Genomic DNA, 12,852 nt, shown 5'->3' on the forward strand with positions numbered 1-12,852 from the left:
AACGCTTCTGGATGACAGTATTCAACATCTTCGTCGTTTTACGAGCATTTCATTTTGGACAAGTCTAATGCTATCAACCGTTGAAAGACATTTTCCAAGAAAGCGAGAGCGTAGAGTCATTTCTTTTGTAAACTCCAACAAAATAACATAGCCTATATTTACGGGTTTCACTGATTTAAATAGCTAGTCATTCCAAATGATGACCAACAATATAAAACCGATTTACTGTACAACACCATATAATGTCTCTTGTGTTATCCTTACAAGGAGGTGAAAATATTATGTTTTATATTGCTTTGACTGGTTGGAAAATAGAACTAAACTTACGTTTCCTCCCTGCATCTAGTTACTTCGGTGAAGCTACACATTTTGTAATGTGAATTGGCGTTTAGTTATTTGTTTGAAAGATGTACTTAAAACATTTAAAAAGAAAGTACCTTTTGGTTGTTGTTGTTTGCTGCTTTGTTGGATATCTGTTTCTGCAATTAACCCAGTGGACTGTTACTCTCAACAACGTTGTTTCATGCACCCATATAGAACCGAAGGATATACCTAAACCAATTACCGCACCCACAGATCCTTTTGACTGCAGAAGAGTATCCAGTAATATTAGAAAGGGTAAGTTTCAATCGAATATAGGTAAAAATCCATTCCGAAAATACCCACATGGAAAATATCCCGAGTGGAAAACGTCCTTATTTTTCGAGAAGGAGAATATTTTCCCAGTAGGTGTTTTCCTGATGGATATTTTCAGAATGGGCAGGTTCCGGTCCGGATTTTTTCTGTACGGCTATTTTCCTGTCAGGATATTTTCTCTATAGAATTTTACCAATTATCGTTTTAATCAGACACGTGGCCATAAGGGGAAGGGAAATAAAACAAAGTAACTTCAGCGGGTTTAACATGATGCATTACATACACAAATATAACATAATTAAAAAAAACTCTAACGTTTTCGACACGTACGTGTGTTCTCATCAGGAATTACATATCTGCAATATACATAAAATGCAATTTTATGCTATATTTGTGAATGTAATACATCATGTTAAACTCGCTGAAGTTACTTTGTTTTATTTCTCTATGGTTTAACAAAGCAAACTCTCTACCAAAGCTTTATCATGAAGAAAGGAATTGGGGAAAATTTTTTCTTGATAAATTTGATCATAATTCTCTAAAAATGGTGTTTTTATCACCGATAAAATCTGGTTGCATTGAGGAAATATATAATAACCCATGGTCATAATGACATTATTCAAAAAAAAAAAAAAACTGTTATGAAACAAGTATATATTCAAACTCGTTTGCCGCTGCACTGACCCTGGTTGAAAAATCAGTTAAATCATGCATAAGATTGCAGTAATGGCATCAGGATAGGTCACCGTAACCGCAGTTTATGGTACGATAGCTTATTAAAACAATTTATCAAAAGACATTTAGATTTAAAAGCTATTGGAACGTTTTTACAAAATTTTATCTTATGGAAGGCAAATCAAATAAACAAAATTAAAAAAACAATTACTAAACGAAACGAGATCAAATAAAAGTATTTTAATTCCAGTTTTAGGACTGTTTACGAAATAACAACTTACCGTAGGCTATTTATTTAAAAATTAAATGTAATTCTAAATTTTCGATCACGCATAGGCTGCCATTAGGCCCACAATCGTTTGCTAAAATTTAATAACGAACTTCTTTTTCGGCCTACTTCTGGTAGTTCAGTTAAACCTATAAATATAAATTGCAAAACTAATTTTTCTGATTTGGTGTGATGCTGTCTACTTTAGATTGAGTTTCTCTTTTAGCAGTCTACTTTGTTTCAAATATTTTATCACAATGCGCATCCTAATCATATCATCAGTTAAATCATAAAAAGATTTGATGAAAAGCTTAATAACGATGTTTTGTTTGAAAATCTATCAATGTTTGTATTTTATAATTTTATTGATATGAATATTAGGCTACAAAGAAATTCTGCAATTGTTTCAATTCTTTTAACACTTCATATCAAGCCAATAAATAGGGCTTGATTAAATGAATACGATGCCTATTTTATAATTCTAGGCTGATTGTGATTCGTGACAATGAATTTGCTACTGTCTTGATTAATTGTGATAATCTTTATTGTCCCAATAAAAATGTTCTTTGTCTTTTGTAGTTTTGCACACTTGTAGATGCTTTGAACTAGTGACGCATGCTCGGTCACAGAGCTTGACAGAGTGAAGTTTTGCTTGCTGTTGAAGTGTTCTGAATTTATCTATGAACTAAATCTCTGAATTTATCTATCCACTTGAAGCCGCTCTATGGAAAACAGTCATTAAAGTGGGTTGCTCAAGCGCACACCCCCAAATCCATATACACTAGTCCTCGCTTATTAAGGCCACGGTTAACAGGCCCACCAGCTTATTAAGCCCAATCCATTCCGGTCCGAAATTACTGAATGCGTAAGAGTGGCAGCAAATCGTACCCGTTTAATAGGCCCGCCCGCTTAATAAGCCCAAAATCGCCCGGTCTCTAGGGGGGCTTAATAAGCGGGGACTACTGTATTAATGTAAACGGAATAAGTAAGGTATCCTATAGTAACTCATAAGGGATCTACTCGGCTGCATAGCCGAGTGGTGAGAGCCTTGGAACGGCAATCGCAAGGGCGCGGTTTGACACCGCTCAAGAGCATGCGGCTGTGTCTTTGGCAGGACACTTAAAGGCATGCCTGAAGGTAGACACGAAGATTGGCTTCTTTGCCTTCCGTTTACTTAATCTAAATCTTGAACCACCGGGTGTAAGCCTGGATACGACAAACAGGGATCTGCTGTAAATAGAGATATCTCAATTAGGTTTATTCAATTATTCCCTTTTCTAGGAATCAACATTTGCCTTCTTCACTATGAGGTTCCTCAATGCTCCAATGTTGCTCAAAATATGATCAAAGGAAAATGGGTTGAAAAACAATACCCACAAATACAAGAGGATAAAAAGAAATTAGATGATATGTTAACACGATTTCGAACATACCATGAAGGTAAATACCAACAAGCAACTTGTTATGCTCTAATTACAGTTACACAACGCATTTAAAGTTAAATCAAAGTAGGCCTATATGGACTCACATAGACGAAACAACCGTAGAAAGATGAACTTTGCTTTGACAAGCCTAATGCAAAACTAGGGAAAAAACTAACTTTCTCTGCCTTCACTTTGCATTATAAATTGTTCTTAAAGAACCTATTTCAGGCATACCTACCCAGGTGCCAGGCCCTGTAGGCTACCAGGCCTTCAAAACAACACGAAATGCCTAAAAGATGAAATACTAGAAGGATACAACCATCAAGAGAAAAAAAAACTGTTTGCTTTAAAAAAGCAAACGTTGTTTCAAAATTAAATGAACTTGGCGTTAATGCACTAGAGCAAAAAAAAATATGCAGTGTTTTTTTAAACTTCTCTTGCCTTTTACATAGGTCGGCCATGGTCCACAATTACTCCTTGGAGCACCAATAGGCTGTTGGAAATACATGACTACAATTTGTTGCAGGATTTTCTGCACCTCTTTTCAGAAAGGATGATTTGTGTGGCTTTAAGCACATGGTGAAGCCAAACTGGTGTCTCGACAATTTGCCACCTCAATCGCTACGTTCAATCGACGCGTCGTCTTGGTGTGATCCAAAAAGCGATAAACCGTGTTGCTCTCATGACTTTGACGGAACTTGTTTACCTGAAAGTCAATGCATCGGCCCCAAGAGCGTTAATTTAGCCAAATTTACACATGCTGAAGTTTCAGAATGGGTTCCAAGCAACATAGAGTAAGTTTGTTTTCTACAGATGTTTGTGATTTGTCATCCAGTATAGTATTATTTGTCGAAAGTAGGCTGTTATCCCGTTATTCCTGCTATCCCGCAATTTTGGCATATCCTGCAACTCAGGGGCATTAGAAAACCATCGATATTTGATCTGTCTCACGCAGAAATTTTAAACATTTAGCTAACTTCCAACACTGCAGTTGTGTACTTGGCCTAAAAATGTCTTTTGTAACTATTGTAAGTAGGGTAGCCTAGGCCTATATCATGGATTACTGATCCATGCCGTAACTTACCTATGCGGCTATGCCTATATGAAGATTCTTAGCAGCTCTTCCTAACCGTTTTAAGCTCATGGCAAATGCTTTTGAGACATTGCGCTAAAATGACAATGGAGAAATAGGGATTTCGAACAGAAAAACATCAGCTACACAAATCCATTAAAATGTATTTTTTTACATAAATAATGAGCTTGTTGATTTGACGTGAGGAGGTGAAGTTGTGGCTTGATAAAAGACAAGCTCATGAGAGCAGCGGACGATATGACTAATGGGTCTTTCGCTGCTCCTGGCTAATCAGATTGAATTGTTTAACACTAAGAGTAGCTACTTAAGGAAAGCCGTTGAGAGAATAACTTGGCCACGGTGCCATTGGGGAACCCAAGCACCCCTTAAACAAGATACTTTGAAAGATGAGAACAAAAGGACTCCAAATGCGGTATTTTTGTTCTTGTTCTTCCTGGAAAGATTCTAGGCCCTTAAAATTATCACGGTCCCGGGTCCAAAAGTACCCCCTGGACCCCTGTCAACGCCATTGTACTTTTAAGCAAACCTTCCACTCCGTTAGGTAAGTTGAAAACAAAAAATCGATTATAAAAATGTGCGTGTTTTTTTTAGTTGTAAGATGGTCCTTTACAATCAAAATACTGCTTGCTCTTTGCTGCACGACAAGAAAGTGAGAACGATAGGATTTATTGGAAATTCTTTCGTTCGTAACATGTATTCGGTAATGCTACAAATGCTGCAAAACAATTTCTACAACGGTACCATAAAAACGTGTGTACCAGGATCTCTTAGGAAAAGATGTGTAAACCAATTTCAGGTGAGATTTTTCCGTTTTGTTTTACCCAGAATTTTTTTTGTTTATACCAGCCTTTCCTTTTCATAGGTCTCTACAGAAGTGACATTTTATAACATTGTGGGAGCAGTGGCCGAGTGGTTAGCGCGTTGGGCTCGCAGTCGAGAGCCTGCATGTTCGACTCCAGCCACCCGCACTTGCTGTTGTTTCTCTGGGCAAGAAATTTTACGATAATTGCCTCTACCCAGTGATCGATTTCGAGTGATGGGTAGTACCAAATTTAAGTCATAAATAGAGTAGACAACCGGAAACAGACATTGCAGTCGGCTGCAGCGTGGGTCAGGTGTACGTCGGAAGGCGTACACCGATGCATAGCGCTCAAGTCCGCTTTCCCGCAATGCAGGATAAAGATAAAACAAAACAAACAAACAAACAAACATTGTGAAAATGTCAATTCTTAAATGGCAGTTAATTCCTTATTCAGTTGATTACAGACAGATGTGTGCCTATCGCACTAATAAGTTGATAATTTCAAAAAGTTTGGGTTAATTTTATCATATTTTCATTGATTAATGTAGTGCTGGCATATGCAGAAAATGTTTGTCGGTTGAGGAGTTTAACGCATTATATTTTTGTACTGGGATACATTAAATTTGTATTTTTTAAAGTATGTATAAGCCAACGCTGTTACTGGATTGCGACATTTTGAATTGCCACAGAGGAAAATTTAAAATGGTATCGCACTGACCTATGGGCTACCATGTTGCAGTATTTTTTTAGTAAAGAAAAACAAAGTCGTGTGGTGAAAGCATACTCATCTAAGGATATTGACCGTACAGAAATCCAGCATCAGATTTACTTTGTAGATTGCTAGTGCTCTTTCTAAAATCATTTCTCAACAATCAATTTGTTGGAACAGAACCTGGACAAGTTTTGCTTGAATGATGCATTGGCAATCAACAACAGGGTATTGCCAGGAAACGGATTGTGCGAAGGCTTTGGCGATCTGTTGCTGTTTTTAAAATCATTTTATCTTGCTGAACACGGCACTGATCTTAAAAAACAAATTCAAGATCTGCTAGACAAACCTGGGACATATTTGGTTGTTGGAATAGGAACGCACGACGCCCATAATGCCAGACTGGTAAAAGAAAAATATTTGAAACCTTCATTTGATGTTTTGAAAGGGCACATGTGGCCAAAGGTAAGCAAGCTACTCGTAGCCTATATCAGTAGTTCTCAACCTCTTTCGTCCAATGAATCATGTTTTTAAGAAAAAAAATTCTATAATCGCTTTGTTTTGCCTTACACCCCAATAAGGTCATCTATCGATACCGTGTTGCACATGGGTCAGCGAACTCCAGTGTCAGTCCTTTGTCACTTAAACAATGTCTCTTAATTTGCACACTAAACCAAACTAATGTTCTATACGAACAACTAATAACTGAGTGGGGACCAATAGCGGACCTAGAAAACAATTGAGGAGGGCAACATCAGATATTTGAAAGAATCAAATTCGTAAGATCAAATAAACAATGAGTTTTCATCACAAAAGTTATTTTATAGTAAGGGTCTGATTGACAAATTTAGCTTAATTTTGACCGCCTTTTGTGCATTATTAGTTCCAATAAGAATGTTTGTTTTGTCAAGATGCACACCTTGTAGGCCTACTTGTCCAAATTCACCAAATAAAACTGAATTTCTCTAGAAGTTTTCGTGACAACAGTAATAATTTACAGCAGTGGTGACTGCCTTGGTTTGATGTTTCTAACACAAATCACAACCGATTTTTGACAATTTTTTTCAATCCTAATCTGATTATTTTTCTGCTATGGATGTCCAATCTGTGGACCATTAAATACTTTGGGTGGATCACTGGTGGTCCACCTGGACCGTATTGAGAATCACTGGCCTCTATCAAACACGATGCTGTGCAAATCAATTCTCAGAGCTTTGATGAACAATGTGTTTTGTTTTAGTACAGTAAAGAATGTTTTCTACATGAACACAAAAGAATGTTTTCTATAGTGAATCGTCATTTACTTTATTTGCAAAAATAAACCAAACCTTTTTTGATGTTTTAAAGATAAAGCTCTCCTCAATAAGTCAACAGAAGTTAGAAATTGATAAGTAATTTCTTCAATATCTTTAGTTTATTTGGATTCATCCGTTGATGACTGGAATATACAAACCGCCAATGTTCGTTGCCTTGCACGGAACAGATGAAAAAGTGGATGAATTTATCAAGGAAATTGAAATGTTTTGTAAAGCACACAAAGTCCCGACCTTTGACTTTCGAGAACTGACGACAGGGGTGTGGAGTGCCGAAGGGACGCATTATGGGACAAGAGTGAACTTTATGAAGCTTCAAATAATTTTGAATTTCCTAGCTTCAAATGAAGCTTTTTAATAAAAAAATTCATTAAATGAAGTTAATTTCTTGAAAAAATCTATTTCTTAGTTATTTTACTTTTTCTGAATTTGTGCGCTTGTATTGGGAATGATGCACGGAGATGATCTATTGTCTTTTATTTGTAGGCTAGTAGCATAGCCTACTATTTCTAACGCGTTTCTTGCAAGTGTAAACTGACTGTTGTAAAACTGTTTGACTGCAGCCGTGTTTGATTTCTTTGAATAGAAAAAAGAATATATGCAACGTTTAACCTAAAGGTAGGCTACACTACAGGGCCGTAGAGAGGATAACACTTAAATAATGGATTTTGAGTGTAATAAAAATATGTTAACCTGATATCAGTACAACTAAGCTTGTTAGTATTTCTGACCATCACAATGAAAAACAAGACAAGACAAACATAGCAGAGTTCTAGAAAAAGGTAGAAGCGACAAAACGCAACCTAGTAGAAATATATTTTTCTAAATTTTTGAATATTGCGTATAATATTATTTAGAAAGTTTAACTCTTTCGTTTAACGCTATAGAAACATATAATTATATTTAAATTGTGTATTTTTTCCTTTTTTAATACATAAATCGGTGAATTTACGGATGATCAATCATCGCTCATTCAAGCAAAACAGTGCCAAACACATCGTCACTCAACCTTGACAAGCGAAGTTAAAAACAGAAACTTTGCCAGCACAGTGCAATCTCTGGTGCAATGGCAATGCAATGCAGCGCCAGCACGCGCTACGCAGTAGCACACTTACGCAGTGAGCATAGCGCAATGGTTACAGCGCTTGGATTGAATAAAGTGACTGCTATCGTCTTGGGATCTTACACACAACTGATGCAAGGTTCAGAAAAGTAATAGGCTAGGTCTGGGTGTGTAAACTGTTTATGATATAATGAAAATTATTGTCAACCTTTCAGCATTTGTGCATTATTTTCTTCATCTTTCATATGAGAAGTTATTGTTTTTTCTACTAAATTTCATCGGGATCGAATGTCTGAGCACTCCTTGAGCAGCCATTTGATGGTAGAGTTCTCCGGCGTTGACAGACCAACCGCCCTTCCTGGAGTAAAAATCGGGCCGTGATAGAGTATATGGTCTACTGTCTGTTCCTCTACACCACACTTGCATGCCGTACCCAGGCAGGTCGACTGAGATTGCTTCCTTGAGGCATGGATTCAGCGTCAGGGACAAAGGAGTGAAGTCTAGAGGTTTTCTCTTTCGTTTGAGACTAGATCAAATCAAATTTCAGGGCAGGTGGTGGAGAGCCAGGTGAGTTTAGCTTCGTCCAGCGTTGCTATACCATGCGTTCCATTTGGTGCCTTGTAGATGGGGCATTCGAGAACGACATGGTCAGCAGTTTGTTCCTCCGCGCCGCATTCGCAGGCCGATGAGGAAGCCAGACCCCACTTGTGCATGTTGGAATGGAAGCGACCGAGTCCGGTTCGGATTCTGTTGAGCTTGACCTAAGTCGGCCGAGGCAGGTCCATACCAGGGGGGCGCGTCACCGGGTGGGGTATAAAACAATGTAGTTTGGTGTCGGTGGTGCACCACGCTGCATTGCAAGTGTCTTCCATGAAGTGTGCTACGCTGATGGCATGATCGCTGAATGGATGTAAGCTTAGTAATTCAACAGCAGCTGGCAAAAAGGGGTGTCTTGACTTTAGTTGCCGGGGAGATTCCTGAGGTGGGATGTTGAGTTTTGCATGAAGCAAGTGGTTAGGATCCCCCGCCCGGCGAGCCAGGTGTATGATGGCTCCCTTTCGACGGAGCTCAGCAGGTTGGATGCCTGCAAGGATTGGTAAATACTCTGTTGGAGTTGGGCGCAGGCATCCAGTCACAGTTTGCAATGCGTCGTTGATTGGGCTGTCGATGAGGCGGGTGTGGGCACTGCGGCACCAGGCAGGGGCGCAGTATTCAGCAGTGGAGTGAACCAAAGCCAGGGTTGCAGTGCGCAAGGTGTCAGCACCTGCACCCCAAGTTGTGCCTGCTAAACGTCTCAGCAGGGCGACGCGAGATGTCAGCTTTTTGCGTAGTGACTGTAAATGTTGACGGTATGTGAGTGACCTGTCAAGTATAACCCCAAGGTATGTGGGTGTTCCAGACAATTGTTCACCTAATCAAACGTCATATAAAAACCGTTGAGGTCTACTGAATCTTAGCGTATTACGTCATGGAATTTTTCCTAAAAATGAGCCAAAATTGCACCATCGTTCGTAAGACCTGGTCAAACCTGTTTAAACATGAAACATTGCATCACCGCCTTTGAACACCTGTTTGAATTGCGTGACAATGTCTTTCATTATTGCGTCACATAACTGCGTACGTGAGTTTGAGATATTGCCATGTATTCTGATCATTCGTAAAATTGTTGCTTGAAGTTGGTCGCAAATTTAACTGTTTCACTTAGTGCTGCTAGCTGGACAAAATTTCCGTCTTTTATCCAAGTAACCTGTTCTGTAGTGACAAGTTTTCAGTGGTGTATCGCGTTGCACACCATTTTCGACAGCTATGAGGCTATTTTTACAGAAATACAATTCTCGAATAGACGTTTCCTGAAGAGTGTTTCTTTTCGGTCATTACATGCAGACGAACGGATCTGGGAATCTTATGTTACAATTTTCCCACGAAGAGATTATGGTTTACCGCTGTGACCAGTGGGTTCTGGGCAGTAGCTCCTCAATTTTTTTTACGTTGGCCCAAAGATTTTAAATTAAGTTGGCCCAACTGCGACGAATAGTGCAAGATACGTTGGGTCAAGAGAGGAGCACTATTTTACCAACTGTCACACTACGTTGGACCGAGGTACAATGTTTGCTGGGTAACCAACTGATTGATAATAAACCTTGTTCCAGTGAAAATGATAAAACTTGTTCAAATGAAGATGTCATTTCAACACAACACAGCCAATAAAAGGTGTCCGCTTATCAAGTCACTTGGAACTGATCGAATTGCATAAAAAAGATAATTTTCAAAGCCATATAACAATACGAGACACATGTTCAACAACTCGCTCCCAGATGAAAAGTCTTGCAGACTGCAGTACAAAAACGAAAATGCATCCAACAGCACACTTTCAGCTGAATTATAAAAATACAACAAGGCAATTTCTGCTTTAATAAAAATTTAGCACAAACTCAAACGATATAAGTGTGCAGGTGCTGGTATGAAAAGGAACGCTCATAAAATCGATAAGAAGTAGGCTACCGGTATGCGGTAGTTTAAGTTAACACCCGAATCGCACATGCTCAGCTCATGCTTATCTGTTGATAATTTTTATCAAAACATTTGTCCTTCTTTTTGGTTATAAAAATATTTTTTAACCTGATATCAGTACAACTCAGTTTGTTTTTATTTTTCACAACGAAATACAATATATGAGAAACATAGCAGAGTTCTAGAAAATAGTAGAAGTGACAAAACGCAACCTAGTTGTAAATATCTTTTCTAAATTTTTTATTATTGCGTATAAAATTGTTTAGAGGATTTAACTCTCTCATTTAGCGCTATAGAAAGATATAAACATATTTTTGTTTTAAATTGTTTTTTTTTCCTTTTTTAAAACGGTGAATTTACGGATGATCAACCATCGCTCATTCAAGCTAAACCATGCCAAGCACATCGTCACTCAACCTTGACAAGCGAAGTTAACTTAAAAACAAAGTTGCCAGATGTGGCTAAAACTAGCCATTGTGGCTAATTTCTGGTGTGCTTGGCTAGAAAAAAAAAAACATTGAGTTTTAGCCACTTGATTTTTGGTTAGTTTTGGATAATTTACAAGGAATTAGAGTGTTAGTGGAACTGTGGAAGATTTCAACGCTTTTATGATGTAGCCTACCATACATTTAGTGCTATTTCTTAGGCCACTCTCAAGACATTTTCAATTCCTGTAAGCAATGCATTTGGGGAACGAGTGTTTTCTTTTGTCACCAATGTCAATAGCGAAGAAAGAAATAAGTTAAACCTCTCTACACTGGCTTCAATATTAAGAATTAGGTCCCTGTTAACTTTAAATCAGAACTGCTGCAAAGATTTTAAAGTAACAGCCAAAATGCTGAAACTGTTCGCTAACGATATGTATCAACAATCAAAAGAACCAAATACAAGGAGATACCAGAACCATTTATGGTTGGTTGGTTTTGAATCTTTATCCTCGGACTGACAAAGTGTTGATTGGTTATTCCTGGTAGTTTCGCATACTTGTAGAGGCTCTATAGTAAGATGCAGGGCCGGTTACCGAGATTGGCAGAGTGAAGTTTTCCGATTGTTGAAGTGTTGTTGCCGGGGAATTATTCCATTCACTAGGTGCCGCTGAAAGGAGAGCAGTCCTGGAATGTGTTGCTCAAGTGCACACCCGAGAGTCAAACCAGCACGGCTTGATTTTGAGCCGGGCGTGTAACCACTGAGCTAACGGGGAACTTGCTGAGCAAGAATGTGAAGTTGTTTGTATGAATTTTTAATTGTGTCAGTTGTTTTTATTGAAGTGTGTTTTAATTGTTTCATATGACTTTTGATTTTCATTAGGGTTGATATAGGGACTGGCTAATTTTGGCTAATTTTTTTGTGTCTTGTGGCTAAAAACTCTTTCGGCAACCTGGCAACCCTGCTTAAAAACAGAAACTGTATTCAGCATTTTCACCACGCAAGTGTGCAACTGCAATCTCTGTCCTCTGTTGCAATCAGAGATATTAGATAACAAATGTATGGTTAACGTTTTTGTTAGAAAAGTGTTATGATATATTATGATAGTTCAAAATAAAGTTTCAATGCAGCACCAGCACACTTACGCAGTGAGTATAGCGCAATGGTTGCAGCGCTGAGTCATTCCATTATAATTCAACAAATGGTGAACACTACCACCTCTTAGATTTTCTTCATTTTTACATATTTAGTACATATTTTAGAATAATATTCATAACTGTTGGAATTTTTTTGATACCTTGTATCGTTTTCAAGTTATCGCGATTTAAAATTTCACATTTTTGCCACTAGTGGCGCCATTGTGTGTGGGAACATTTTGGGAAAATGCTCTAAAGTCACCATTTCTTGTCCAATTATGATGAACAAAGTGTCTATTCCCATGTTCTCATGGGTGAGGAATTCAATTATGCTATTAAAATATCAAAAAAACAATTGCTTGATATGAAAATCTTCATGTTAATTTTGAAAAGTTCCTCAAACTTTAAGGCCCCCCCACTCCCCCATGATTGCATAATTTTTTTTCTGATTGGCTCCATTTTGTAAAGTGATTATTTAGTTACCAAGAAACGGAAAATCTTTCACTGAACTTTTCTCTAAGTGCTTTTTATCACATTGACTGTTAGCATACCCATTGAAAGCTAATGATTGTATTTAAGCTATTGTGAAGTTAAGGATAACAATTATGACTTCAAAGCCATTATGACTTCACAAAGACATAAAAATGATGTGGTTAACCTCAATTTAAAATAAACAATATCACACAACATCATAAAAATCAATTTATTAAAATATAGAGCTTTTGCCACACATGTGTGGCTTCTTCAGTATAATCTTATTCAAATAGAATTATGTTTGAATATTTTCAATCGCTTC

At 37.8% G+C, this 12,852-nt stretch overlaps 1 protein-coding gene across 1 annotated transcript; it reads left to right on the forward strand.

Moving 5' to 3' along the window:
* The first annotated feature begins 355 nt into the window (after nucleotides 1-355).
* LOC145772679 (uncharacterized) lies at nucleotides 356-7,798 on the forward strand. Its single transcript, XM_082584550.1, has 6 exons — nucleotides 356-618; nucleotides 2,861-3,019; nucleotides 3,530-3,797; nucleotides 4,688-4,892; nucleotides 5,788-6,072; nucleotides 7,021-7,798. The coding sequence occupies exons 1-6, from the start codon at nucleotides 408-410 to the stop codon at nucleotides 7,276-7,278; spliced, it is 1,386 nt and encodes a 461-aa protein (XP_082440676.1). The 5' UTR covers nucleotides 356-407; the 3' UTR covers nucleotides 7,279-7,798.
* Nucleotides 7,799-12,852: the final 5,054 nt, after the last annotated feature.

This window comes from Aplidium turbinatum, chromosome 6 (genome assembly GCF_918807975.1).
Source record: "Aplidium turbinatum chromosome 6, kaAplTurb1.1, whole genome shotgun sequence".
Classification (NCBI taxonomy): domain Eukaryota; kingdom Metazoa; phylum Chordata; class Ascidiacea; order Aplousobranchia; family Polyclinidae; genus Aplidium; species Aplidium turbinatum.